General features: G+C 46.1%; 1 protein-coding gene across 9 annotated transcripts in view; it reads right to left on the bottom strand.

The window, feature by feature from the left end:
* The window catches only part of pcdh15b (protocadherin-related 15b), a 214,516-nt gene that overhangs the window by 22,881 nt on the left and 164,915 nt on the right, over positions 1-26,720 (bottom strand). For all 9 annotated transcript variants that reach the window (XM_014179329.2, XM_014179328.2, XM_014179323.2 and 6 more), the window contains 6 exons: positions 14,027-14,136; positions 12,281-12,421; positions 10,570-10,697; positions 7,246-7,464; positions 6,356-6,444; positions 4,148-4,324 (listed from right to left, as the gene is read on the bottom strand). In XM_014179329.2, the coding sequence (XP_014034804.2) occupies positions 4,148-4,324; positions 6,356-6,444; positions 7,246-7,464; positions 10,570-10,697; positions 12,281-12,421; positions 14,027-14,136 (864 nt within the window). The remainder of the gene's footprint in view (positions 1-4,147; positions 4,325-6,355; positions 6,445-7,245; positions 7,465-10,569; positions 10,698-12,280; positions 12,422-14,026; positions 14,137-26,720) is intronic.

The following is a 26,720-nucleotide window of genomic DNA, read 5'->3' on the forward strand; positions in this document are numbered from 1 at the left end:
CTGGCTCCCAAGGCCCACCCATGGCTGCGCCCCTGCATTTCATGTGAAATCCATAGATTAGAGCCTAATGAATTTATTTCAATTGACTGATTTCCTTATATGAATTGTAACTCAGTAAAATGGTTGAAATTATTGCATGTTGCGTTTATATTTTTGTTCAGTATATTTATTTTCAGATCTCATTTTGCTCTTTTGTAGCTTTGGCAATTCTGTGTGTTTTATATCCCAGTTCGCTCCTGTCACTGTAGGCTTTACAGACTAACCCCACCCCTTGGCTGAAACCCTTTTAAATTTAGTGGACCCTGAGCACACAACCCATGTGGAATTCCTGATCTCTGGCAGCGTTTGGAACTGCCAATCTGCGGTGAAGAACACTGAGTTCATCTCAGCCTATGCTGCCCTTCAGTCCCTTGACTTTTTGGCCCTGACAGAGACATGAATAACCCCAAAGAACACTGCTACTTCAGCTGCTCTCTTTTCATCTGACTACGTTTTCTCTCATAGTCTGAGAGCATCTGGTCGTTGCGTTGGTTGCACAGGGCTAGGCATTTCTCCTAAGTGGAGATTTTCTATTTTCTCCCTCTCTCACCTGTCCATTTCCTTATTTGAATTCCATGCTGTCACTGTCACTTGTCCACTCCAGCTTAATATTGTTGTCATCTATCACCCACCAGGTGCCCTTAGAGAGTTCCTCAATGAGCTTGACACCTTGATAAGCTAATTTCCTGACGATGGCTCACCGCTCTTTGTACTTGGTGACTTCAACCTCCAGACTTCTGCTTTCGATTCCTTTCTTTCCAACTCTCTCTTTCCCCTCCTTGCCTCTTATTTTTTTATTTTAGTTGTAATCTTTACCCCCTTTTTATCCCCAATTTCGTGATTACAATCTTGTCTCATCGCTGCAACTCTCCAATGGGCTCGGGAGAGGCTAAAGTCGAGTCATGCATCCTCCGAAACAACATGATCCACCAAACTGCGCTTCTTAACACCCGCTCGCTTAACCCAGAAGCCAGCCGCACCAATGTGTCGGAGGAAACACAGTTCAACTGACAACCGAAGTTAGCCTGCATGCGCCCAGCACGCCTGAAGGAGTCACTAGAGTGAGATGAGCCAAGTAAAGTCCCCCCGGCCAAACCCTCCCCTAACCCGAACAATGCTGGGCCAGTTGTGCGCCACCCTATGGGACTCCCGGTCATGGCCAGTAATGACACAGCCTGGGACCGACCACCAGGCTGTAGTGATGCCGCAACACTGATATGCAGTGCCTTAGACCACTGCGCCACTCGGCAGTCTATCTCCTTGCCTCTTTTGACCTCACCCTTCCCCAGTCCCCTCCCACTCCCAAGACTGACAATAAGCTTGACCTCATCTTTACTAGAGGCTGTTTGCCTACTAATCTCACTGCATCCCCCTCCAGGTGTTATTTGTTCCTTTTCTGTATCCCTTTCCTCCAACCCTAGCCGCTCAGACCCTGTCGCAATCTTCGTTCTCTCTCTCCCCCACTACTCTCTCCTCTCCTATCATCTCTCCCTCCTGCTAAATCCTTCTCCCTCCTGTCTCCTGATTCTGCTTCTTCAACCCTACTCTCCTCCCTTTCTGCATACTATGACTCGCACTGTCCCCTTTCCTCCTGGCCAGTCTCGGTCCTTCCCTCCTGCTTTGTGGCTGAATAACTCATTGCGAGCTTACAGAACAGGGCTGCGGGCAGTGAAAATTGAGGAAAACTAAACAATCATCCTTCCACTCCCTCCTCTCTACCTTCTCTTTCTCTGTATGCGCTGCTAAAGCCACTTTCGATCACTCTAAAATAACCCCAGGAAACACTTTTCCACCTTCTCCTCCCTCCTTAATCCACCCCCTCCCCCTCCCTCTCTGCGGACGACTTTGTCAGCCACTTTGAAAAGAAGGTTTTAACGACATCCGCTCCTCATTCACTCAGCCTATCGAGTCCACTGGTCCCACTCACACAGAGCTACCCTACTCCTCGACCTCTTTCTCCCCTCTCCCTCCAGATGAAATCCTGTGACTAGTGAGGTCCGGCCAACCGACAACGTTCCCGCTCGATCCCATCCCCACCTCCCTTCTCCAGACCATCTCTGGAGACCTCCCATTCCTTACTTCCTCAACTCACCCCTGAGCAGTCGCTGCATCCCCACTAACTTCAAAATGTCAAAATGGCCCGAGTCGCTCCCCCCTCAAGAAACCAACACTCGACTCCTCTGACGTCAAAAACTATAGACCTATATCTCTTCTTTCTTTTCTTTCAAAAACACTTGAGCGGGCTGTCTCTGACCAACTCTCTCACTATCTCTCTCAGAATGATCTTCTTGACCCTAACAAATCAGGCTTCAAGACGGATCACTCAACCGAAACTGCTCTTCTCTGTGTCACGGAGGCTCTCCGCCCTGCCAAAGCTGACTCTCTCTCCTCTGTTCTCATCCTCCTAGATCTATCCGCTGCCTTCTACACCGTGAACCATCAGATCCTTCTCCCCACCCTCTCAGGGCTGGGTGTCTCAGGCTCTGCACACTCTTGGAATGCATCCTACCTGGCAGGCCGCTCCTACCAGGTGTCGTGGAGAGGATCTATGTCTGCACCACGTACTCTCATGACTGGTGTCCCCCAGGGTTCGGTTAGAGGCCATCTCCTCTTCTCTCTATTCACCAAGTCACTTGGCTCCGTCATATTCTCGCAATATCTCTCCTATCATTGCTATGCGGATGACACTCAACTACTTTCCCCCTCCCCCCTTTTGACATCCAGGTGGCGAAACGCATCTCTGCGTGCCTGGCAGATATCTCAGCTTGGATGTTGGCCCACCACCTCAAATTTAACCTCGACAAGACGGCACTGCTCTTCCTCCCAGGGAAGGCCTGCCCGTTCAAAGACCTATCCTTCACGGTTGACAACTCCAGGCACTTGTCATCTCCCGTCTGGACTACTGCAACTCACTGTTGGCTGGGCTCCCTGCTTGTGCCATCAAACCCCTGCAACTTATCCAGCCCGCCTGGTGTTCAACCTTCCCAAGTTCTCCCATGTCACCCCACTCCTCCGCACACTTCACTAGCTTCCAGTTGAAGCTCGCATCCACTACAAGACCATGGTGCTTACCTATGAAACAGCAAGAGGAGCTGGCCCTCCCTACCTTCAGGGTAGGCTCAAACCCTACACCCCAACCCAAGCAATCTGGTCTGCCACCTCTGGTCTCTTGGCCCTCCCTCCCCTACAGGAGGGCAGCTCCCGGTCAGCCCAGTCCAAGCTCTTCTCTGTCCTGGCACTCTGATCAGCTTCCCCCTGAAGCCAGAACAGCAGAGTCCCTGCCCATCTTCCGAAAACATCCAAAACCCTGCCTCCTCAAAGAGTATCTTAAATAATCCCACAGCACCCCCCCCGACCCCTCTCACACCTCCCCTGCAAAAAAATAATTCTGTGAACTAACACTTGCATTTGACTTTTTCCCCCTTACCAGTTCTGACTTTTCTGATAGCTACTTTAATGTCAGTCACTCTGGATAAGCGCGTCTGCTGAATGACTAAAATGTAAAATGTAAAAACTAATGGCTCTAGTCATAGAACAATATGTATGAGAACAGCAGTATGATATCCACTTATGCATCTCTAAATGTTGTTATATTTATTCCCGGGGTCATTGAAATTACCGAATCGATATATATATATATATATTTATCTCTGATCCATGTTCTAACAATGGAACACCACAGAGTGTGCAACACTTTACTCCCTGTAATGCCTGGAATCATAAATGACAGGTGTGGGGGCACACTGCAACACAATCATGTTGCCGTTGCTCACTAGGCCTATTTGACATGCTGCAAGAGGCAGAGGGTGGTTAGATGAACACTGAGCCTGCTGTGTAGAGTTGGTAGGGAGCAGTAGCGGGTTGTCAGCCAGTTGAATGGCAGAACTAGAGCTGCTGTCGTACGAGGGCATGAGGAGGTTGGCTCTCTAATGAGGCCCTGACTGCAGGGTGACAGGAAACAAAAGAACCCTGGTGAGTGGTGACATCCCCCCTGCCGCACACACGCCTCTGTCTGCCACTGGGTAAACACCTGCTCCACGGGAATGGTGTATCTAGATACTACAAGGGGTGTCCCTCAGGGCCACTGTAGTGACAGGCTACTACTCACTTGAATAGCTCCTGGCGTGAGATGGCCCGGTTGGTCAGAGGGTCGATGGCGTAAACCATCAGGTCCGACTTGGAGTAGTCCTCCTGCTCGAAGCCATCGCCGAACCGCTGCGGCCCGATGGACTCCACCACCACTTTGGCCCCGGGAATCTGGTCCTGCACATAGCGCTCCAAGATCCTGCAGAGGGAGAGGAAGGAATAATCAGGTGCTTTGTATAAGAACAAGGTGACAGCAGGATCTCTGGGAAAATTGTAAATTATATGTTAAATCCAAATGGTAATAACGTACTGCAAATCATAGTTGCTACACCGACCTGTAGCTGTACTCCATTTCACCACTTGATACTGAGCTAACGCTGCCTCAACTGTTTAAAAAGGAAGAGGCCTTGACTGAATGGATTCGGGCTCACTGAAAGGATTTCTCAGTCAGAGGATGCGTCCTTGATCAGTACATGAATTAGGACAGTGATTAGAATGAGGTTGTGCATTGCATTTCCAATGGAAACACATGGCACCCTATATCCTCCTTGAGACCATCAGCAACTATAAAGAGTCAATTCCCACACGTTTCCATGACCCTGTCAAAATCACCTCGCGCTCTAAATGGTTTTGGATTGCAATGTAGAGCCAAAAATGGTGCTCCATCTCCAAAATTCTTAATCGAAGTATCTACAATAGAATCAGTTCAAGGCAAATGCATCTCAAATGGCACGCTGTTCACTATAAAGTGCACTACCCACTATACCAGCATAGGGCTCTGGTCAAAGGTAGTTCACTATGTAGGAAATAGCGGCCAGTTCAGACACAACCCTTGTTTGGTAGTGGGCGTCTGCAGCCAGAAGCTCTGATCTGAGCGGGACGGCAACGGCAAAATAGGTGTTGAAACAATTACCTGCTGTGCCCTGGATGTTCCCACTCCCCAGGGAAACTCCAAAAAGAGGATGGTAGGAGAGAATTGTAACCAAATGGATGCATTTCTGCTTGGGTGGGGAGAACACTAATAAACTAGGTGGCTCCACAGCTGGGGCCATAGCCCTTGGAGCTAAAGTGGAGACCTGGGATGAGGTCCTGTCAGAGGAAGTCCATCATGGAGGACTGGTACTGTATGACTGTTTGTCAGTAAGTGGATAGGTTGAGTGATGGATAGGTGTACAGAAGCAATACAGCCAATACACACAAGCTCACGCACAGTCAGTATGCTGGAATTCAGCTGCACCCACACACGCTCTTCCCCCACCCCCCACCTCAGAGGAACAGGAGACAGCCAGGGAGCCACTGACACTTTCCCTCTCTCCCTCATTTGCAATTTAGCTTCAGAGAGAAGTTGGATGCCTTTCTGATCACAATGCTAATAGCTAAGCAGTACGCTCAAGACAAGGATGGAACCAACCAGTGGCTGTGTGAAGTGTATGACAGAGCTCTGACAGAGCCGCGGAGACAGGAGGTGAGCGGCTCTAACGGAAACTGAAGGGAGGCTCTAACGGAAACTGAAGGGAGGCTCTAACGGAAACTGAAGGGAGGCTCTAACGGAAACTGAAGGGAAGGCTCTAACGGAAACTGAGGGAAGGCTCTAACGGAAACTGAGGGAAGGCTCTAACGGAAACTGAGGGAAGGCTCTAACGGAAACTGAGGGAAGGCTCTAACGGAAACTGAGGGAAGGCTCTAACGGAAACTGAGGGAAGGCTCTAACGGAAACTGAGGGAAGGCTCTAACGGAAACTGAGGGAAGGCTCTAACGGAAACTGAGGGAAGGCTCTAACGGAAACTGAAGGGAGGCTCTAACGGAAACTGAGGGAAGGCTCTAACGGAAACTGAGGGAAGGCTCTAACGGAAACTGAGGGAAGGCTCTAACGGAAACTGAGGGAAGGCTCTAACGGAAACTGAGGGAAGGCTCTAACGGAAACTGAGGGAAGGCTCTAACGGAAACTGAGGGAAGGCTCTAACGGAAACTGAGGGAAGGCTCGCGTCGCCTACAACTTTAATTTGAGCAGCCGTCAAACAGCGGGACACCGTTTCATCTCGATAGAAGGCAGCGATAAAACCAACATTGCACACTGATTCATACAGCCCCCCCTGAAACACCTGCATGCCTGGGAACGGGCCAAAGGTAAGTGTTTGCATATCAAGTATAGGAGACGGCTTATAAGCACAGTCGCGACTTGACTGTTAAAATATGGATTATAAGATATCTTAGATATCTTCTACGTTACCCAAGGAGCTTGTCCTTGTTCTGTTCCACGACTGTAGGAGCAACGTTGGAGACCACCACCTGCATATCCATCAGATTCACCACGGATACCTGGGGAACAGGGTTCAATCAGATGATCAATGGTACAGACACAAAACAAGCATCTATTTCTCTCCCCTCCGTAACTTCTACAAATAAGCTTTAACGTTGGACAGCAGGTTAAACCACACGGAAAATCTCCCTGTAGTTTGTGCAGTACCCATGAAATGAAGCTTCCCATTGGAATTAGATGAACTTAGCCACAGCATGGTTCCTCTCGTTCAGGCAAGGCTCTGGCCGAGCCAGCCTCTTCTTTCATTAAGAGCAAAGGGAGTAAAATAGGCTGCTCAAGGCCGCAATGTATAATCAATGGTCCCCATCTGCCCTGGGACAGTTCAATTTGCAACAAACTGGGAAGAGGCCAGCACGGAAGGAACACGCATTCATCTACTCTCTCGGGGATAGCTAGCCTATCTACCACAAGGCTGGCACAGGACACGGACCATTGATTAGCTGGAGTAGCAACACCATGCTTTTTTACAAATGCAATTCCCGTGGGAAGCTTTTGAGTGTGTCTTTTGGGAGGGCTGGGGTGTTTAGTGCCAATATACACCTGGGGAGCGGAGATATTGATATTGTGGATATCGACACACTTAATGTTGGTCCCTCAGTTATTTTTAAAAGAGCCATAAGCTGGAATTGATCAAGGCTGGGAAGAAGGCTATGAAAAGCTGGCACTGACAGAACTTAGCATTGAACAAAGACTCTGTGGGCACCAGACGGAGACCAATGGCTTTTCAGGGCACAGCGACAGAAATAGAACGGCTAGAACGGACATTCCCGTTCAATTCTCTGGGAGCAGGACAAACTCACCACCACCTCTGCCTTGCTGCTCAGCCCCCCCTCGCCGTAATTGTCAGTGGCGACCACTTCAAACTTGAAGTAGGACCGTCGCATGTTCCTGTACATAATGGCAGTCTTGATGATGCCGGTGTAGGGCTCAATGACAAAGCCATCCTTGCCGTCGGTGGTGGGGGGGATAATAATCCTGTATTGCATGGAGCTGTAATTCCCTGTGTCCTTGTCCAGGGCCTGAGACAGACAAACACAGACACATGGGAGTCAAAGGATTCAAGAGGTTCAAACACAGCAGCGTCATCAACAACAACACAACATCAAGATACAGATCAACTCATCCATCGAAAATGAAAGGGCACAGATTGATTCTTGGGGCAGTTGTAGTTCTCAATTCTTGCTGTAGGGGGAGTCTTTGAGCTGCAAGCCACTCTCCAACAGAGAAACTCCTGTCAATCTGCCCAGCTGATTTCACCATTTGCCACATTGCTCTGCAGTGACATTGATTTATAATACCTTTCTACGACTGGGACTGAGTGTGACAGCACTGTGCCCTGCCCCGCCGGAGTCATTAATACAAATTAGATATTTCCTATATTCTGCAAGATTCATTCAACTCAATCGTACACCACAGGCTAACACTATATATCTAAAATGTTCTTTGGTAACAGCTTCCACCACCTGGGTTAGTTATTGGTGATACCAGACCAGGAAAGAACACATCAGTCTATGAATGCAGAGTGAAAATGTGGCACAGAGACAGCGCAAGCGGAGAAAGGAGAGCTCTTTGACTGTGTTCTGAAAGAAAGCCCAACCTGTTTGAAACTGTGGATCAGATTTGAGGCTGATTTGCTGTGAAACCCTCATGACATTGGATTTGTTCTTTGCAGAGGTTCCTCTTTGTTCTCCTATATATACACAGAGACACAAATGCATTCCTCCAAAACGACTTATAGTAATTATCAGATCAATGTGTCCTTCACAGACAACGTGTCGCTTAGACAACGACTCATTATTTATTTCTACATTGCCACGTCTCACTTCTGTCTCTCGCTCTCTCCCCGCATGAAAAGAATACTGTAATATTCACTGTGGTGTTTTTGCAGACTTTACTGTTGTATTCACTGTAGTGTATTTGTGGACTGTAGTACAGTATACTGTAGTATTTACTGAAGTGTTTTTGCAGACATTACTGTAGTTTTTACTATAGCGTTTTTGTTTTATTATCTTTGACATAGAAGTGGAGGCTTTTTTTCTTTCAGGAAACCTGTAGGAAAAATACAAAGAGAGACATTTCCATAACCTGTAGGTTGGTAGTACTAAGGACTGTATGGATAGTTCAGAGCTTCTGTTCTTTTCTATACACTTTAGGGAACACAATATGGTTTATACTTGGCATGTAGGTTTCTCACTTATGGGTGACACAAATTGCGACATGCGGGAGGGGAAAGGGCAGGGTATATGCAAATTAAATACTGTAATATTTACTATAGTTAAAAAAAAGTGTAGTGTTTTTGCGGGCTGTAGTGTTACGGCAGACGTTACTGTAGTATTTACTACAGTGTTTTTTTTTGTAGATAATACTGTAGTATATACTGTGGTATTTACTGTAGTAGTGTACAGTATACTACAACATTCTATAGTAAGTACTACACATGATTGAGGGATACTACAGTGTGTAGTATAGCATTCTACAGTATACTACAGTTTGCTACATAATTCTGTAGTAAGTACTGTAGTATTCCATAGTAAACTGTAGTATGCTCTCATGTGTGTCCATCTATCCCTTCTTCAGGTTATACACCACTCCACAGGGGTTTAGATTCCTTCTTTCTCCCTAAAAACCTATTTAAAGAAGGATTTCAAAGTAGATTAGTCTAATCTTAGAGATACTGAGCGGCTTTTACAGAAATCTATATTCAGATCTTCTATGAATTTACGATTAGTTAAGCAACAGGGAATAGGTATGAATACTAAAGAGGAAGATATTGACCCGGACGATGAGTGAAACACCTGAGAAAGTTGAATGATACCGTTAGGAGATGGAACCAGTGGGAGTCTCAGCTCAGTAAATCTTTGACCCAGTAATTCCATTACCTCCTGGTCGAAAGGATTATCTCTCTTTAGAGGCTCCTGGCAAACCCGTTTGCAACTGTGTGCTCTGCACTAACAGTCTTGCTGCCTACTCCAGTTGCACACAGACATGGTACAGGCAGATACAGGCAGATACAGGCATGGTAGAGGCAGAGACAGGCAGGCAGAGACAGGCAGACAGACAGGCAGGCAGAGACAGACAGACAGACAGGCAGAGACAGACAGACAGAGAGGCAGGCAGGCAGAGACAGACAGACAGGCAGGCAGAGACAGGCAGGCAGGCAGGCAGGCAGGCAGGCAGAGACAGACAGACAGACAGACAGACAGACAGACAGACAGACAGACAGACAGACAGACAGACAGACAGACAGACAGACAGACAGACAGACAGACAGACAGACAGACGTCTACGGCTCATCATTCTGCAACAGAGCATGAGATGCAAATGACCATCCAGCGGGTAGTGATTAGGATTATAATGAAAGGTGCCCTTGTGTGGGCGCTGTATAGTCTGCCCTCATCACTGCGCGTGCACGCCCACCCACCCACCCAACAGGTGTCACAGTGGCTTTAGCTACAAAAGGTGCGAAAAATAAACACCAAAACAACACGTCGAACATGTGAATGCACACCCTGGTGCACACACAGGGAATAATTCCCTTTCACACAGGATGGTGTGGCATGCGATTGACAGGTGTGTGGACATTTGTATGTGAGAGCCTCTACGGCCTTAGCATTCTAAGTATTGCCAGGGGTGTCGGAAAGTCTCAGATGTTAGAGCCTCCAGCTGGTAATGCATTGTCAACACGGGCTAAAGATACCGGCAGGGAAAATAACAGTCCTCCCAGGATTACAACTACAAAACTCTGCATTTCAAATGCAAACACAGATAATCACTCAACCAGACACATTTTTGGGGCGTAAAACCTTTCTGTTCCTTTGGCTGGTTTCATTGTGAGGAGGAGTGATCGTGAAATGTGTCACGTATATTTGACGATGTTTTGATAGTTCCATGTTAGAAAAGTTCAATTGCAGAAAATAATGGGTTGTTCTTTTAAGACACCAATTGCACTATCTAGAAGTGGTACACTTAGGCTGTGTTCAGACAGGCAGCCCAATTCTGATCTTTTTTTCACTAATTGGTCTTTTGACCAATCAGATCAGTGCTGAAAAAGCTTTGGAAAAATAAAACAGAATTGGGCTGCCTGTCTAAACGCAGCCTTTGTGTTTGAAAAGAGCTGGTTGTACCTGAACTTGTAGTACAGAAGTGAATGTTTTGGCGTCCTCTGCCACTCCTCCCAGGTACAAGGGTTTGGTAAAGACAGGAGGGTGATCATTCTCATCCCAAACGTCAATGAACACCCTCGCTGTGTTAGCTGCAAACAGAGGAGAAAGAAACAAGGAATTCAAAATGAACCCCCAGAGAAAAGGTGAATCTCATTTGGATTAAATGGAACTGGAAAAAAACTAGAGGGCATGTCTAAACAGCCTAAATGTGCATCATATACAAAATAGGAAGTCTACAATTCACTGCCAACACACTGATTTAGACGTTTGACTAATATAGTACAACACTGCATTGCGGTTTGTCATAGTAAAAAGCCAAGCCACATCCTGAAGGGTTACAACTGCGCCGAGGGACCTTGCCAAATAAAATGCCATACATCATCTGACAAAATGCTCTGGGACCGACCAAGGGGACAGTAGAGTCGGCACATTTCTGGTTTATCCCTGCCAGGATGTCCAATGTTACAGCGGATGACAACACTAAACGGGCAACAACAGGAGAGTACCTGCAGCTGCGATGCAACACACAGACACATGCACGCAAACGCGCACGCAAATGTACGCACGCAGGCACACAAGCCACACACACACATGCCCCTGTTGAATCAGTGAGGTGGCTCTAATCACTTGAACAAAGTGTCTTCATTATACAGTTGATGGTGGCCACCTTCATAGCCAAACGCAACGGGGAGAACCCATCCACACTACGCTCGAGAGCAGCCATTTAACACTCCACCTCCTCCAGTGGAATGAATCAAACAACATCAATAGCCCCCCCCCATGATGATACTCCCACCGCATCTCAACTCTAGCTGCCAGGCCTGCTTCAGTGGAACGAGGAATTAATCTATTGCCATTGGGTGTCCTCGATCACGTTTGCTGCTGCCCCATCTCAGCTTGAATGACACATAGTGAGTGGCCAGGGTATATAAGTCAAACCATTACAAGGAGGGGGAAATGAAACAATTTTCAGTCAATTGAGTATGAGTAAAGAAAAACCTACAATATCTATTACAAAGCGCAATACAAAAATATCTATCTGTGTATAACATACAGCAGTGACTATATCCACAAGTGTTTCCTTCATTCTAGATGTAAGTGGATAACAGCGCTATTGGAATCAAATTGATTTGAGTGATTTGTTTCTGCATATTGAGGAGACATGATAAGATTGGCAAGAAATGAATGACTTGTTTAATCTGCCACATGAACCAGTAACTGCTTAATTAAAATGTATCCTCCGCTGCAACTCAGCACGATGTTGACTAATTAGAAAACTAAATAACGTGAAAGGACGAGGCGTGCTTTTAGTCTTCTGGAAAAAAGCAAAGATGGGAAATAATTTACAGCTAAATGCCAGACACATTTCTGTTACAAGAGAGAGAAAGACGGTAGAAACAAACATTTGAATTACTCCAATTAAGGCCGTAAAAAGCTATTTGGCCGACAATTGCCTTCAGTTTTTAAACCTCTCTGAGGCAATTACCCCACAGAAGGCTTTTGCTACTACGGCTGACCTTGTAAAACAACACATTTCACTGCACCTATCCGGTGTATGTGACAATAAAACATACAAAAAAAGAAGACTTTTAGCCCTGGGCAAAAGTAATGCACTATATAGGAAACAGGGTGCAATTTCCCAAGTGACAGTTTAAATGGCAGGCAGGCTTACTCTTGGAGGGCGCTCTGAGATTGGAACCGACCACTCCCATGGAGTCAGCCTCCACTTTGAGGATGTAGCTGGCATTGGTCTCGTAGTCCAGCTGCTTGGCCGTAGAGAACACCCCGGTGCTGTTGTTGAGCCGGAATACGCCTGGGAGATACATTCAGATCAACAGAGTAGAGCTAGAGTCAGCACCGTATCATATCAGTCCGGGGAGAGGAGGGAGTCACGCATAATGCACAGAGCAGAGCAGAGCTAGCACCATATCAGAATGTATCAGCCCCTAGGTAGAATGGCAAGGGCATTCACCTCCCCAAATCCCACTGTGTGTAGTGTCAAGTGTTGAGGCACGACACCAGAGAGAGATCACGCTACACTGGAGAATCACTGAGTCAATGATTGTTTTTTTGTTGTGTAAGGCATAATTGATGACTTACACTGAAACACATAGCTAGTTCTCACTTTTCAGACCTAGAAATTAATTCCCCCAGCACGCCATAAACGTTAAAAGCCACAACGATGAAGGACACTGTCATTATCTTCCCGAGCTTCTTCATTGAATCTAATGAGAGTTAAAAGTGAAACCAATTCCCTTTGTTTCCAAATGAATAAATGCTTCAGATGCAGTTTTAGTGCAAGGCTCAATATGGGGATGCAATTTGATATTTTCCCACTCTGAAAAGCATGAGCCCCGGTTTTAATCACAGTGAGGAATGGTGGGAGGACGGTAGGGTCTAATCATCCCTCAGGGAACTTCTACATGGCAGAAACTGTCAGCAACAGGGGACACTGACTAGTGCACACAAACATACACACACTTTGGTAGACTTAGGGGCAAAAAAAGAGCGCAGTCTCAGGACAGATGGTACTCTTTTAGGTCCTTTAGACCATGACTATGACAGTGCATATCTTACATTGAACATATTTTACATTACCCCTCGCTCAAGGCAAATGGTGAAATCATTCTGAGGTGCGGAGGGTTCATAACTAAATGATGAGAAAGTAAGTGACTGACTAGAGCCACTGTTCCTAGGCCGTCATTGAAAATATGAATGTTCTTAACTGACTTGCCTAGTTAAACAAAGGTTAAATAAAAATATAAATAAATAGAGCTGTGTAGAGCCACATAGAGCTGTAAAGAGCCATATAGAGCCACATAGAGCTGTAAAGAGCCATATAGAGCTGTATAGAGCTGTATAGTCAGAGCTGTATAGAGCTGTATAGAGCTATATAGAGCCACATAGAGCTATATAGAGCCACAGAGCTGTATAGAGCCACAGAGCTGTATAGAGTCACAGAGCTGTATCGAGCTGTATAGAGCTGTATAGAGTCACATCGAGCTGTATAGAGCCACATCGAGCTATATAGAGCCACATAGAGCTGTATAGAGCCACATAGAGCTGTATAGAGCCACAGAGCTGTATAGAGCCACATAGAGCTGTATAGAGCCACATAGAGCTGTATAGAGCCACATAGAGCTGTATAGAGCCACATAGAGCTGTATAGAGCCACATAGAGCTGTATAGAGCCACATAGAGCTGTATAGAGCCACATAGAGCTGTATAGAGCCACATAGAGCTGTATAGAGCCACATAGAGCTGCATGCATGGCTCTTTGAGTGACCTCATCACTACTTCATGTTGTTTATAGTGTGTCAGAATAAATTAGTGGCACTATCACTGCTGTATAGAAAATGATAACATGGCCTCTGGAACTAGGTCAAAGGTATAGTGTAGGTTACAGTATGCTACTCACCTCCCTCATTGCCCTCCACTATAGAGTAAATTATTGTTTGATTGATAGCAGCAGCCAGGATGACCCCGACCACCTTCCCCACCTTAGCCATCTCACTCACCGGGGGAAACCTGTAAGAAAACACACACACACACACACACACACACACGAAATTACCCAATTTTTTTCAGGCCACATGTTAGCTATTGATCTCTGCCAGCGCTATAATCCGCATTCCATACCGCACTGCTGTTCATACTAATACCAATAGGCACAACATCTTTAGGTCCTAAAGGGTATTTTTCATATTTGCCATTTAAATCAGCAATTGACTTTCTGACTAATTAGAGCTGTTAATTGACCAAAAAAAGTGCCAGAGAGGAATAAGCAACTGCAGGACTATGGTCCTTGAGGCATTGAGTTGGGCACCCTTGCCATTGGGCATGTGTTTTATTCCACTTCCTCAGACCTAAAACTCTATCTGACGTACTGTAGTTGAAAAAGACAAGCAGCAAAAACACCCACTTATATACAGAGGAGTTGGAACAAACAGAGGAAAAGTAGACAAACTACCCACTTACTTTTACACAGAGAAGTGTCCTGCTAACCCAGGATATGACTGACTGTGGAGCAACCTTGTTTACAAATCATTTCTGCATGATATGGTGTAATGACAACATTAATGGAAACACTGGCAGAGATACTGTAATTGCTTTGCCAAATAGCTTGATTATACATACTCCTACTTGGCACTGTGAAATCTCCCAGGTCAATTTCATTTAATTAAATAAACTCAATTCATGTGGTCTCTGATCACAGCTGGTTCACCTCGAAAATATTGGCAATTAACTAGGTAAGTTATTACAATTTCATAAACATTCCGTTGATTTGACTCATATCACAAACAAAATGTGCATGTTAAAAGCAACTGAACGACAGATTAAATGGGCGTAGGGCAAATAAAGCAAACATCTAAAAGCTGTGGTGGATGCAGACATTCCACGGGGGGTCTTGAAGGTCTCAATGAAAGACAGGGAAGGTTCTCCCAGTCTGTAATCCCAACATATTTCAAACTGACCACCATTGTCCCTGTTCCCAAGAAATTTACGGTAACCTGTCTTAGTGACTATCCCTCTATAGCACTCAGATCTGTTAATTATGAAGTGCTTTGATAGGCTGGTCATGACATACATCAACATCATCATCCCAGACATCCTAGACACACAACAATTTGCATACCGCACCAACAGATAAACAGAGGACGCAATCTCAACTGCACTTCATACGCCATCTCCCACCTGCACAAGAGGGGAAATGTGGGAATGCTGAACATAGACTACAGCTCAGTGTTCAACAACATACAAGCTCATCACCAAGCAGAGAAACCCTGGGACTGAACAACTCCCTCTGCAACTGGATCCTGGACTTCCTAATAGGCCGGCCCCAGGTGGTGAGGGTAGGCAACAACACCTCTGCTACACTGACCCTTAACTGAGGGCCCCTCAGGGGTGTGTGCTTAGTCACCTCCTGTACTCCCTGTTCACCCACGACTGCATGGCCACGTACAACTCCAATACCATCATCAAGTTTGCTGACGACATGACGGCGTTAGGCCTGATCACCGACGGCGATGAGACAGCCTACAGGAGGAGGTCAGAGACTTCGCAGTGTGGTGCCAGGACAACAACCTCTGCCTTAATGTCAGTAATACCAAGGACCAGATCGTGGACTACAGGAGAAAGAAGGGAGAGCGTGGCTGTAGTGGAGTGGGTCTAGTTCCTTGGCGCCCACATCACTAAGGACTTAACATGGTCCACACACACCAGCACAGTCATAAAAAGGGCAGGACAGCACTTCTTCCCCCTCAGGAAGCTGAAAAGATTTGGTATGGGCCCTCAGATCCTCAAAAGGTTGTACAGCTGCACCACCGAGAGCCTCTTGACTGGCTGCATCACCGCTTAGTATGGCAAATGCACCGCCCTCGACCGCAAAGCGCTACAGAGGTTGGTGCGGACAGCCCAATACATCACTGGGGCCCAGCTCCCTGCCATTAAGGACTTTTATATCAGGCGGTGTCAGAGGAAGGCCCGTAAAATTGACATAGATTCCAGCCACCCAAGTCATAGACTGTTCACTCTGCTACCGCCCGGCAAACAGTACCGGAGCATCGGCTCTCGGACCAACAGGTTCCAAAACAGCTTCTATCCCCAAGCCATAAGAGTGTTAACTAGCCATAAGGCTGTTAAATACTTAAATGGTTACCCTGATGATCTGCACTGACCCTATGCACACTCCCAAGACTATATATAAACACTAGTACACTGACACTCCCACACAAAAACTCAAGAACACATATTGATTAAACACAAACACACAAAAACACTTTTACACTCATCATATGCTGCTGCTACACTGTTCTTTATTTTACATTTATTATTATCTATCCTGATGCCTAGTCACTTCACCCTGCCTTCATGTACACATCTACCTCAAATACCTTATTATTATCATCATCATCTATCCTGATGCCTAGTCACTTTCCACTGCCTTCATGTACATACAGTGCATATGGAAATTATTCAGACTGCTTCACTTTTTCTATATTTTGGTACGTTACAGCCTTATTCTAAAATGTATTAAATTGTTTATTTTTCTCATCAATCTACACACAATACCCCATAATGACAAAGTAAAAACAGGTTTTTGGCTGCGATTACAGCCTCAAGTCTTCTTGGGTATGACGCTACAAGCTTGGCACACCTGTATTTGGAGAGTTTCTCCCATTCCTCTCTGCGGATCCTCTCAAGCTCTGTCAGGTTGGATGGGGAGTGTCGCTGCACAACTATTTTCAGGTCTCTCCAGAGATGTTCGATCGGGTTCAAGTCCGGGCTCTGGCTGGGCCATTCAAGGACATTCAGAGACATGTCCCAAAGCCACTCTTACAATGTCTTGGCTGTGTGCTTAGTGTCGTTGTCCTGTTGGAAGGTGAACCTTCGCCCCGGTCTGAGGTCCTGAGTGCTCTGGAGCAGGATTTCATCATGGATCTCTCTGTACTTTGCTCCGTTCATCTTTCCCTTTATCCTGACTAGTCTCCCAGTCCCTGCAGCTGAAAAAGATCCCCACAGCATGATGCTGCCACCACCATGCTTCACCGTAGGGATGGTGCCAGGTTTCCTCCAGACTTGATGCTTGGCATTCAGGCCAAAGAGTTCAATCTTGGTTTCATCAGACCAGATAATCTTGTTTCTCATGGTCTGAGAGTCCTTTAGGTGCCTTTTGGCAAACTCCAAGTGGTCTGTCATGTGCCTTTTACTGAGGAGTGGCTTCCGTCTGGCCACTCTACCATAAAGGCCTGATTGGTGGAGTGCTGCAGAGATGGTTGTCCTTCTGGGAGGTTCTCCCATCTCCACAGAGGAACTCTGGAGCTCTGTCAGAGTGACCATCGGGTTCTTGCTCACCTCCCTGACCAAGGCCCTTCTCCGCAGATTGCTCAGTTTGGCCGAGCAGTCAGCTCTAGGAAGAGTCTTGGTAGTTCCAAACTTCTTCCATTTAAGAATGATGGAGGCCACTGTGTTCTTGGGGACCTTCAATGCTGCAGAAAAGTTTTGGTTCCCGTCCCCAGATATGTGCCTCGATACAATCCTGTCTCTGAGCTCTAAGGACAATTCCTTCGACCTCATGGCTTGGTTTTTGCTCTGACATGCACTGTCAACTGTGGGACCTTATATTGACAGGTGTGTGCCTTTGCAAATAATGTCCAATTAATTTAATTTACCACAGGTGGACTCCAATCAAGTTGTAAACAGGGAAACAGGATGCACCTGAGCTCAATTTCGAGTCTCATAGCAAAGCATCTGAATACTTTTTTAGATTCTACAAATCTGTTTTCGCTTTTTCATTATGGGTTATTGTGTGTAGATTGAAGAGGATCTTTTTTTCCCATCCATTTTAGAATAAGGCTGTAACATAACACAATGTGGAAAAAGGGAAGAGGTCTGAATACTTTCCGAATGCACTGTATCTACCTCATACCTTGTACCCCTGCACATTGACTTGCCACTGGGAGATTTAGTGTGAGAGGACAGAGTGTTTTGTCCTATAAGGTGAATGGTGTTAACTAAGGACATCTTTGTAACCTGTTGTGACATTTCATTGACAAAGAAGAATATGACAAGAGATAGGAATATTCAAGTGAATCTTCTTGCGTCATTGTGTACTGTTTTCACAAGATATATTATAAATTGCAATACAATATGGAATTTACAAATTGCCATGCAATCTTAACCCTTGGAGACCCCAACCTAACAATATAACATATGTTTTTATTAACACAATGGCAAACCACATCACCCAAGGACAGTTTATCACTGTATTTCTGTCGTTCTTTATTGGTAAAATGTAAAGGCCTGAGATCACCCTTCTGTAAAGCTGAATCGTGTCGTCAAGGCTTGGAATGTCATCAATTGCCAGAGTGACACTTAATGGTATTCATAAAAAAACGATCTTCTGTTTCTCTGGTCTCTTTGCTAACCACAAGCCGCATGATAACAGTAACAATGTGTCAGAAGAACACAAACACCTCCTGCATGGTAATATGGCTGGGCTCAGGAATATTACTCTACCTGCATGCTAACCAATACCTTTCTATAGTCAGGAGCTGAGATTGTATTTCTGATGGGTTGTTGTTCTTAACTTTGGTAGCTGGGCTGACCGTTGGTTCACAGTGATACTGCCTCAGCTCTACTCCCCACCCATCCCCATCCTCACACCTTCCTGTGTCTGCCTCCCTCAAGGTCTCCACGACAACACGGGAGCTGCCTGCCGGGAATCAGTCGCCACATATTTCATGACACGGTGGGCATGTCAGAAACACCCACCCACCCTTCCCTTACACACACACACACCTATGACACACACACACTGACCTGCACATCAATACACTGAGACATACACACCAACACACACAAACCTCTATCCTCCACACACACACACACCCTCCTGTAGCATGCATGGAGGGAGAGTGCTCCACCTCACACATTCCCAGACAAATCATCCCCACAGTACCAGCCTCTCTTGGAAGGAAGGAGGATATTACTGAGAGTTGAGCTGTAATGCCTTTCTCCTCCAGTTATGAGGCAATTGGATGGCAGTGTGCGAGACGAGTCGCACTTAGACAACACACACACACACACACACACACACACACAGACTCACGTTTTTTGTTATGCAAGACCATACTGAGGCAACGGGCTCTCAGTAGCTCATTCGCCCCCAGTAATCCCCCCTGACATTTCCCAATCAGCCGCTCCTAGCTGCCAAGTGAGTGGCGAGTGCTGCTCTGTTTGTACAGATAACACAAGAGGATGCTCATCTCTTCCCCTGGCTCTGACACAGCTCTAATGGCCACTCCACATAAGCAGACGGTTAAGTGTGAGAGACTAATGAGGTCCACAAAGCAATGCCCATATCACAGCTATCCCTGTTCCCCCATTCACTCTCTGACTCACCATGCTGTACCTACAATCTAGAGCATGGACTGCAGGCTATGGCACCTCGTAATAACTGGAAGGAAAGTTAAGCCTCCAAGCTTATGTAGCTTTCTGGAGGAATTTTAATGGAATGTTTGTGTTTTGAGTTGTTTTCCTCAGAGTGCTGTTAGTCGGTCTATGTAATAATGAATTTAAAAAACCTGCTGCACATTCACACCCCTTGACTTTTTCCAAATGTGTTGTGTTACAGCCTGCATTTAAAATGGATTCAATTTAGATTTGTTTGTCACTGGCCTACACACAATACCCCATAATGTCAAATACAGACTCAACCACAATGAAATGACCGGGGATGTTTTCCAATGGCTTGCAAAGAAGGGCACCTGTTGGTAGATGGGTAAAAATAAAAATAAAGACATTGACATTCAATATCCGTTTGAGCAAATTTAAGTTATTAATTACACTTTGGATGGTGTATCAATACACCCAGTCACTACAAAGATACAGGCGTCTTTCCTAACTCAGTTGCCGAAGAGGAAGGAAATCGCTCAGGGATTTCGCCATGAGCCTTTAAAACAGTTAGAGTTTAATGGCTGTGATAGGAAAAAAAACTGAGGTTGATCAACAACATTGTAGTTATTCTACAATATTAACCTAATTGACAGTGTGAAAAGGAAGACTGTGCAGAATTTTTGCAACAAGGCACTAAAGCAATACTGCAAAAAATGTGGCAAAGAAATTGACTTTTTGTCCTAAATACAAAGTGTTATGTTTGCTTATCCAATACAACACATTACTGAGTACCAGTCTCCATATTTTCAAGCATAGAGGTGGCTGTATAATGTATCCTGTATCATGTATTGTGTATCCTGAGGCTGAATTTATTGTAGTTGGGGATTTTAACAAAGCAAATGAGAAAAAGGCTCCCGAAATTCTATAAACATATTGATTGTTGTACTCGCGCTGCTAAAACTCTTGACCATTGTTATACTACCTTCCAGAATGCATATAGGACCTCCCCCGCCATCCATTCGGCAAATTGGACCACGATTGCATCTTGCTCCTCCCCTCCTATAGGCTGACACTCAAACAGGAAGCACCCGTGGTGAGGACTTTTCAACGCTGGTCTGACCAATCGGAATCCACACTTCAAGATTGTTTTGATCACGCGGACCGGGATATGTTCAGAGTAGCTTCAGGAAATAATATCGACACATATACCGATACGGTGAAAGATTTTATCAGGAAGTGCATATGAGAAGTTGTACCCACTGTGACTATTAAAACCTACCCCAACCAGAAACCGTGGATAGATGGGAGCATATGCGCAAACTGAAAGTGCAAACCACTGCATTTAACCAGGGCAAAAAGACTGGGAATATGGAATAATACAAACAGTGTAGTTACACCTCCGCATAGCAATCAAACAGGCTAAACGTCAGTATAGGGACAAAGTTGAGTCCCAGTTCAACAAGACGTATGTGGCAGGGTCTACAGACAATCACGGACTATAAAAGAAAAACCAACACGTCACAGACACAGACGTCTTGCTTCCAGACAGGCTGAACAACTTCTTCGCTTGCTTTGAGGATAATACGATCAGGAACCAAGGTAAGACCCAGACGCAGACTGTGTGGAAGTAACAATGTTTATTGTAACAAGGGCAAGAAAACGCCAGGTCAAGGCAGGCAGGGGTCGATAATCCAGAGTAGGAGCCAAGGTACAGGACAGCAGGCAAGCTCAGGGACAGGCAGAGTTCAGTAATCCAGAGGTGGAGCAAAGGTACAGGATGGCAGGCAGGGTCAGGGAGAGTGGTCAGGCGGGCGGGTACAGGGTCTGGACAGCCAAGGGTCAAAAACCAGGAGGATGAGAAAAAGAGAGGCTGGGAAAAGACAGGAGCTGACAGGATAAATACTGGTAAGCTTGACAAACAAGACGAACTGGCCCAGACATACAGAAAACACAGGTATAAATACCCAGAGGATAAGTGGGGAAGATGGGCGACACCTAGAGGGAGTGGAGACAAGCACAGGTGAAACAGATCAGGGCGTGACAGTACCCCCCACCCACCCCCCTTCTAGGGATGCCACCTGGCGTTCCACCTGGGCGGATACCTGGTTGACTGGGGTGCCAGCGGTGAAAGTCGGCGATGAGGGCTGGGTCCAAGATGTCTTTAGCGGGAACCCAGCACCTCTCCTCCGGGCCATAACCCTCCCTCCCAGTAACCCTCCCAGAGTTGTATCGGCAGTCTCCGGACTCGGGTAAGCTCAGATCCTCTCGGGAACATAGATGCAAGGGACTTCCGGAGTTCATCAGCTGCAAGGTGGGGTTAAAGTGATGAGTGAGTTGAGATCCGTCGGTAGTTCTCGGGCTGCCAGATCATCCTTTACCTCCTCCAATAATCCATTCAGGAACGTGTCGAATAGCACTTCCGGGTTCCAGGTACCCTCCGCTGCTAACGTACGGAACTCCACCGCATAGTCTGCAACACTGAGGTTGTCCTGCTGAAGCAACTTCCGGGCAGCCTCTCTCCCGGACACCGGAGCCTCAAACTTTTCTCACTTCCGCCACGAATACCTCCAGACTGAGGGAGACGGTGGATTGTTGCTCCCGCACCGCCATGGCACAGGCGAGTGCCCTCCTGAACATCAGCAAAATAATGTACGCTATCTTCGAGTGGTCCGAGGGGACGAAGAATACTGCAGCTCAAAAATGAGGGAGCACTGGGAGAGAAAGGCCCGGGCAGGTTCTGGAATCTCCATTGCAGCGCTCTGGGGGAGGTAAGCGGGGTTCCCGGGAAACCGGGGTGTTGGCGCTGCAACCAGCCGGGTTACAGAGGGGCTGGGTGGTTATCGTCGTGGTAGGCTGCCTAGTAGGCAACCCACGGAATTGCTCCCGCAATGCATCCAAGGCTAGGTCGTGACGTTCAGACCGCGACGCAACTCCTCGTGCCTACCAATGATGGCTCCTTGGGAGATGGCGTTGCGGAGCTGGTCTAAGTCTGCTGGGTCCGTCATGGCCAGTTCGTACTATCAGGAACCAAGGTAAGACCCAGATGCGGACTGTGCGAAGTAACAATGTTTATTGTAGCAACAGGGGCAGGCAAATGACAGGTCAAGGCAGGCAGGGGTCAATAATCCAGAGGTGGAGCAAAGGTATAGGACGGCAGGCAGGCTCAGGGTCAGGGACAGGACAGGGAAGGGTCAAAAACCAGGAGGCCGAGAAAAAAAAGAGAGGCTGGGAAAAGACAGGAGCTAACAGGACAAATGTAAGCTTGACAAACAAGACGAACTGGCCCAAACAGACAGACAACACAGGTATAAATACCCCGAGGATAAGTGAGGATGATGGGCAACACCTGGAGGGGGTGGAGACAAGCACAAGGACAGGTGAAACAGATCAGGGGAGACAAATACAGTGTCACCGACACGGCCCGCTATCAAGGACTGTGGGCTCTCCTTCTCCGTGGCTGACATGAGTAAGACGTTTAAGCGTGGTAACCCTAGCAAAAAATAAAAATAAAATAAAGCCTCGCAAGGCTGCCGGCCCAGATGGTATTCCTAGCCACGTCCTCAAAGCATGCACAGATCAGCTGGCTGGTGTGTTTACAGATATATTCAACCAATCCCTATCCCAGTCTGTTGTTCCCGCATGCTTCAAGATGGCCAGCATTGTCCCGGTACCTAAGAAAGCAAACTTAATTGAACTAAATGACTATCACCCTGTAGCACTCACCTCTGTCATCATGAAGTGCTTTGAGAGACTAGTCAAGGATCATATCACCTCCACCCTACCTGATACCCTAGACCCACTTCAATTTGCTCACCGCCCTAATAGATCCACAGACGATGCAACCGCCACCACACTGCACACTGCACACTGCCCTGTCCCATCTGGACAAGAGGAATACCTATGTAAGAATACTGTTAATTGACTATAGCTCAGCATTCAACACCATAGTACCCTCCATCATCAAGCTCAAGGCCCTGGGTCTGAACCCTGCCCTGTGCAACTGGGTCCTTGACTTCCTGACGGGTCGCACCCCAGGTGGTGAAGGTAGGAAACAACACCGCTTCGCTGATCCTCAACACTGGGGCCCCACAAGGGTACGTGCTCAGCCCCCTCCTGTACTCCCTGTTCAACCATGACTGTGTGGCCAAGCACGCCGCCAACTCAATCAACTAGTTTGCAGACGACACAACAGTAGTAGGCTTGATTACCAACAACGATGAGACAGCCTATAGGGAGGAGGGGAGGGCTCTGGGAGTCTTGTGCCAGGAAAATAACCTCTCACTCAATGTCAACAAAACTAAGGAGATGATATCTACATCGATGAGACCGCAGTGGAGAAGGTGGAAATCTTCAAGTTCCTCAGCGTACACATCACTGACAAACTGAAATGGTCCACCCACACAGACAGTGTGGTGAAGAAGGTGCAACAGCGCCTCTTCAACCTCAGGAGGCTAAAGAAACTTGGCTTAACACCTAAAACTCTCAAACTTTTACAGATGCACAATTGAGAGCATCCTGTCGGGCTGTCTCACTGCCTAGTACGGCAACTGCACCGCCTACAACTGCAAAGCTCTCCACAGGGTGGTGCAGTCTTCCCAACGCATTACCGGGGGCAAACTTCCCGCCCTTCTGGACACCTACAGCACCCGATGCCATAGGAAGGCCAAAAAGATCATTAAGGACATCAACCACCCGAGCCACTGCCTGTTCACCCCGCTATCATTCAGAAGGCGAGGTCAGCACAGGTGCATCAAAGCTGGGACGAGAGACTAAAAAACAGCTTCAATCTCAAAGCCATCAGACTGCTAAACAACCATCACTAGCACATTAAAGGCAGCTGCCTATAGACATACGTAGAATAGGAATCACTGAACACTTTTAGAAATGGATCACTAGCCACTTTATTAATGTTTCCATATCTACAGTAACATTACTCATCTCATACGTATAAACTGCACTCCACACTATTCTACGGTATCTTAGTCACTTTTAAATTGTGTTTTTAACCTTTATTTAACTAGGCAAGTCAGTTAAGAACAAATTCTTATTTACAATGACGGCCTACCAAAAGGCAAAAGGCCTCCTACACATCACAACAAGAGACACAACACAACACTACACAAAGAGAGAGCTAAGACAACAACATATCAAGGTAGCAACACATGACAACACAGCATGGTAGCAACATAACATAACAACATGGTAGCAGCACAAAACAAGGTACAAACATTAGTCAACAGCACAAAGGTCAAGAAGGTAGAGACAACAATACATCACACAAAGCAGCCACAATTGACAGTAATAGTGTCCATGATTGAGTCTTTGAATGAAGAGATTGAGATAAAACTGTCCAGTTTGAGTGTTTGTTGCAGCTCGTTCCAGTCGCTAGCTGCAGCGAACTGAAAAGAGGAGCGACCCAGGGATGTGTGTGCTTTGGGGACCTTTATTAACAGAATGTGACTGGCAGAACAGGTTGTGTATGTGGAGGATGAGGGCTGCAGTAGACATCTCAGATAGGGGAAGTGAGGCCTAAGAGGGTTTTATAAATAAGCATCAACCAGTGGGTCTTGCGACAGGTATACAGAGATGACCAGTTTACAGAGGAGTATAGAGTGCAGTGATGTGTCCTATAAGGAGCATTGGTGGCAAATCTGATGGCCGAATGGTTAAGGACATCTAGCCGCTCGAGACCAACCTTACCTGCCGATCTATAAATTATGTCTCCGTAATCTAGCATGGGTAAGATGGTCATCTGAATCAGGGTTGGATTTCTTTGAAACGTACCCAGAAAGACTCACACCTGTAAATCAATGACATAGTTGATTCTACGATGTATTGACTCAGGGGGGTGAATATTTATGTAAGTTCTATATTTCTACATTTAATTTTCAACACATTTCCAAAAATATAAAACAAATAATGTTTTCACTTTGTCATTATGGGGTATTGTTTGTAGATGTGTGAGAGAAAAAAATTCTGTGTTATCCATTTTGAATTCAGGCTGTAACACAACAAAATGTGGAATATGTCAAAGGGTATGAATACTTTCTGAATACACTGTAAAAATGCATGTGGCGGAGTGGCTACCTTTGGTTCATACATGATGTTACAGGGACTGACTAACAAAAACGCAACAAATCGAGGCAAAGAAAAAAAAGATACTAACAAAGTAACTGTTGTCATCTCTTAATCTGATCTCCGTAGCCTACTCTATCTCATCCTTTGATCTTCTGGAGTGCAGTGGGAAGATAACATGAGGGATGGAAGCCCATCTGCCACACTGATTTGACAATTTTTCAAAACCCACTGCAAATATTCACCGGATGATAAAACCGACATTTAATCCAGGTCTTGAATAAAATATGTGGCTTGTTATTCAGGATAATCATATTAATCCACTTGAATACAAATGAATCAGAGCAGTCTTTAATCATCACAAAGCCAGGGCAAAGTGTGCTAAGACCATGTTGTAAATCTACAAATGCAGTAAATACCTTCAGTGTGCTATTAGTAGGAAGAAAACAAATTTACTATGACCCGAGTTATGCGTTTGTGTAAGGTCATGAACCCTGTTCCCGTTTTGTGTTGAAGCGAGAGACAAATGCTCATAGGTTACCCATGCCGAGCCCTCTAGCAGACCATGTGAGAGTGTGAGTAGCGCAGTAAAGCATGCTGTCTGATATGGACTCTACACAGCATCAATCCCCCCAGAAAACAGCTGACTACGCCAATACACACCATGGCTTCATTCACTGCACACAACAGGACTCTCACTGACTCCCATTACTCAGAGAGGTATCAACACTCAACGAAGCCGAGTTAAACTAAAAACATTCATGTTTACTATTTGGCTATTTTCGATAAAGAGCCTTTTTATTTTTGCAGCTGTTTTGCTATCTTGAGTATTAGGCGCTCACTTTTTCAAAGAACAGGATCTGTGCAGTTGCCATACTATGGCTGTTCTTTTGCAAACAAGAGGTAAAGGTCAACTCTTAGTCCTGCAAACTTGGGTGAAATATCAAGTCCATAAATACCAGTTAGCATGGGCACTTCAGTAGTGTTGTGAACTTGGGGAAAATATCTTTAGCCTTTCAAAACAAATCCATTGCTTCCCATTCAGATGGAATACATAAATATAAAGCAAGCATTATGGATAATGAGTGTTTGTGTTGCAAATGGAAATACTGTAGTGACAATGATCCATAAATACCTGT

The sequence above is a fragment of the Salmo salar genome, chromosome ssa28 (genome assembly GCF_905237065.1).
Source record: "Salmo salar chromosome ssa28, Ssal_v3.1, whole genome shotgun sequence".
Classification (NCBI taxonomy): domain Eukaryota; kingdom Metazoa; phylum Chordata; class Actinopteri; order Salmoniformes; family Salmonidae; genus Salmo; species Salmo salar.